Raw genomic sequence first — 1432 nt, forward strand, 5'->3', positions numbered from 1 at the left:
TAGCTGGCCCAGGCTGGGTTCAAACCCGCCACCTTTGGTGTATGGAGCTGGTGCTGTAACCACTGTGCTATGGGCGCCGAGCTTAATTAATGATCTTTAAAAATATTCATGGCATACCAGTTGAAAATCATTGCTTTAGAATACATTATACATATTTGATTTTAGCTGATAAGATGAAACAGGTAATATACTATTTATATAATCTTAAAATACAGAGAATAAGATATTAAGCTTTTACTTTGAGACTGTTTTAGTGAGAGAAGTTACTACTCTGTGCTGTTTAGGTTTTTCTAACTATTTAAACTTAATTGATCATGTTCTGGCTAATTTATAATTTTTCATTGTTTCTCATGTATTTTTCTTTTCTTCTCTTCTTTGTTTAGATGTCCCCCGTTGATGGATATCACTCTGCATATGTTGAATGGTTATCTGCTTGCATCTAAAGCTTACCTTAGTGCTCATCTGAAGGAAACAGCAGAGCAAGATAGACCTTCCCAGAATAACACAATTGGTTTAATTGGACAAACTGATGCTCCAGAAGTTACCAGGGAAGAATTAAAAAATGCATTGCTGGCTGCTCAGGTAAATTTTGCTAAAGTAAGATTTAGTTAAAGGGGAACGGCTTTCCTGCTAATGCAATCAATTAAACTAGATGGCATATTATTCCCTCTGTGTACATTTGTGACATGTTATCTTCCTTTTATTAGAGAATCGATTATAATGATGTTACCTTTGCTCTATATCAGAAAGACTATATTACTAAAATCAGGAACAATATTTATAATATGAATTTAATAGCCATTTAAATAAGATTTGTATTTTAATAAAATATAAGACTTTACCTATTCTGAGGTTATAGTCATATGCTCATTCATTCAACAAATGATTTATTGAACATCTACTGTGAGGCAAGTACTGTTCTAGGGACTGGAATATGATGATGAAGAAGAAAAAGCCCTTGGTTATTTGTTTCTTAAAAATCAAACGATAGGAACAAAGTCAACAGTGGAGAGAGAAAATAAACAGAAGAACAAACAATATATAACAACATAGTGATAAATACTATGATAATATAAGCATCTCAATTTTATATTTAGAAAAGTTTTATAATATAAAATTTTACTGAAGCCTTGTATAGTCATTTTTAAGTAATGCAGCAGAATTGAGATGATAAAATGTTAAGCAATGTAAGGTCTTTAAAGCAGAAGTGTTTTCATAGTTTCAATTGTGTGGTGTTTTTCTTCTAGACAATAAGGGGAATTAGGAGTAATAATATAGGTTCACAATCCCTTACTAGTAATACAGGAATCCAAAAAGCTAGGAAAACTGATACATTTCTTTTGTAATTTCATTGGTAGAAAGATGACCTGAAGTGAACTTGTTTGGTAACATAATTTAACCTGAATTGATATTCTTTTTTTTTTTTTTTTTT

The 1432-nt window shown here is 31.1% G+C and overlaps 1 protein-coding gene across 1 annotated transcript in view; it reads left to right on the forward strand.

Annotated features, from left to right (window-relative positions):
• Positions 1-1432, forward strand: part of INTS2 (integrator complex subunit 2) — a 62528-nt gene that overhangs the window by 51695 nt on the left and 9401 nt on the right. The window contains exon 18 of the mRNA XM_023516601.1: positions 384-582. Coding sequence (XP_023372369.1) covers positions 384-582 — 199 coding nt within the window. The remainder of the gene's footprint in view (positions 1-383; positions 583-1432) is intronic.

This window comes from Otolemur garnettii, unplaced genomic scaffold (assembly GCF_000181295.1).
Source record: "Otolemur garnettii isolate 467f Iridium unplaced genomic scaffold, OtoGar3 scaffold00094, whole genome shotgun sequence".
Classification (NCBI taxonomy): domain Eukaryota; kingdom Metazoa; phylum Chordata; class Mammalia; order Primates; family Galagidae; genus Otolemur; species Otolemur garnettii.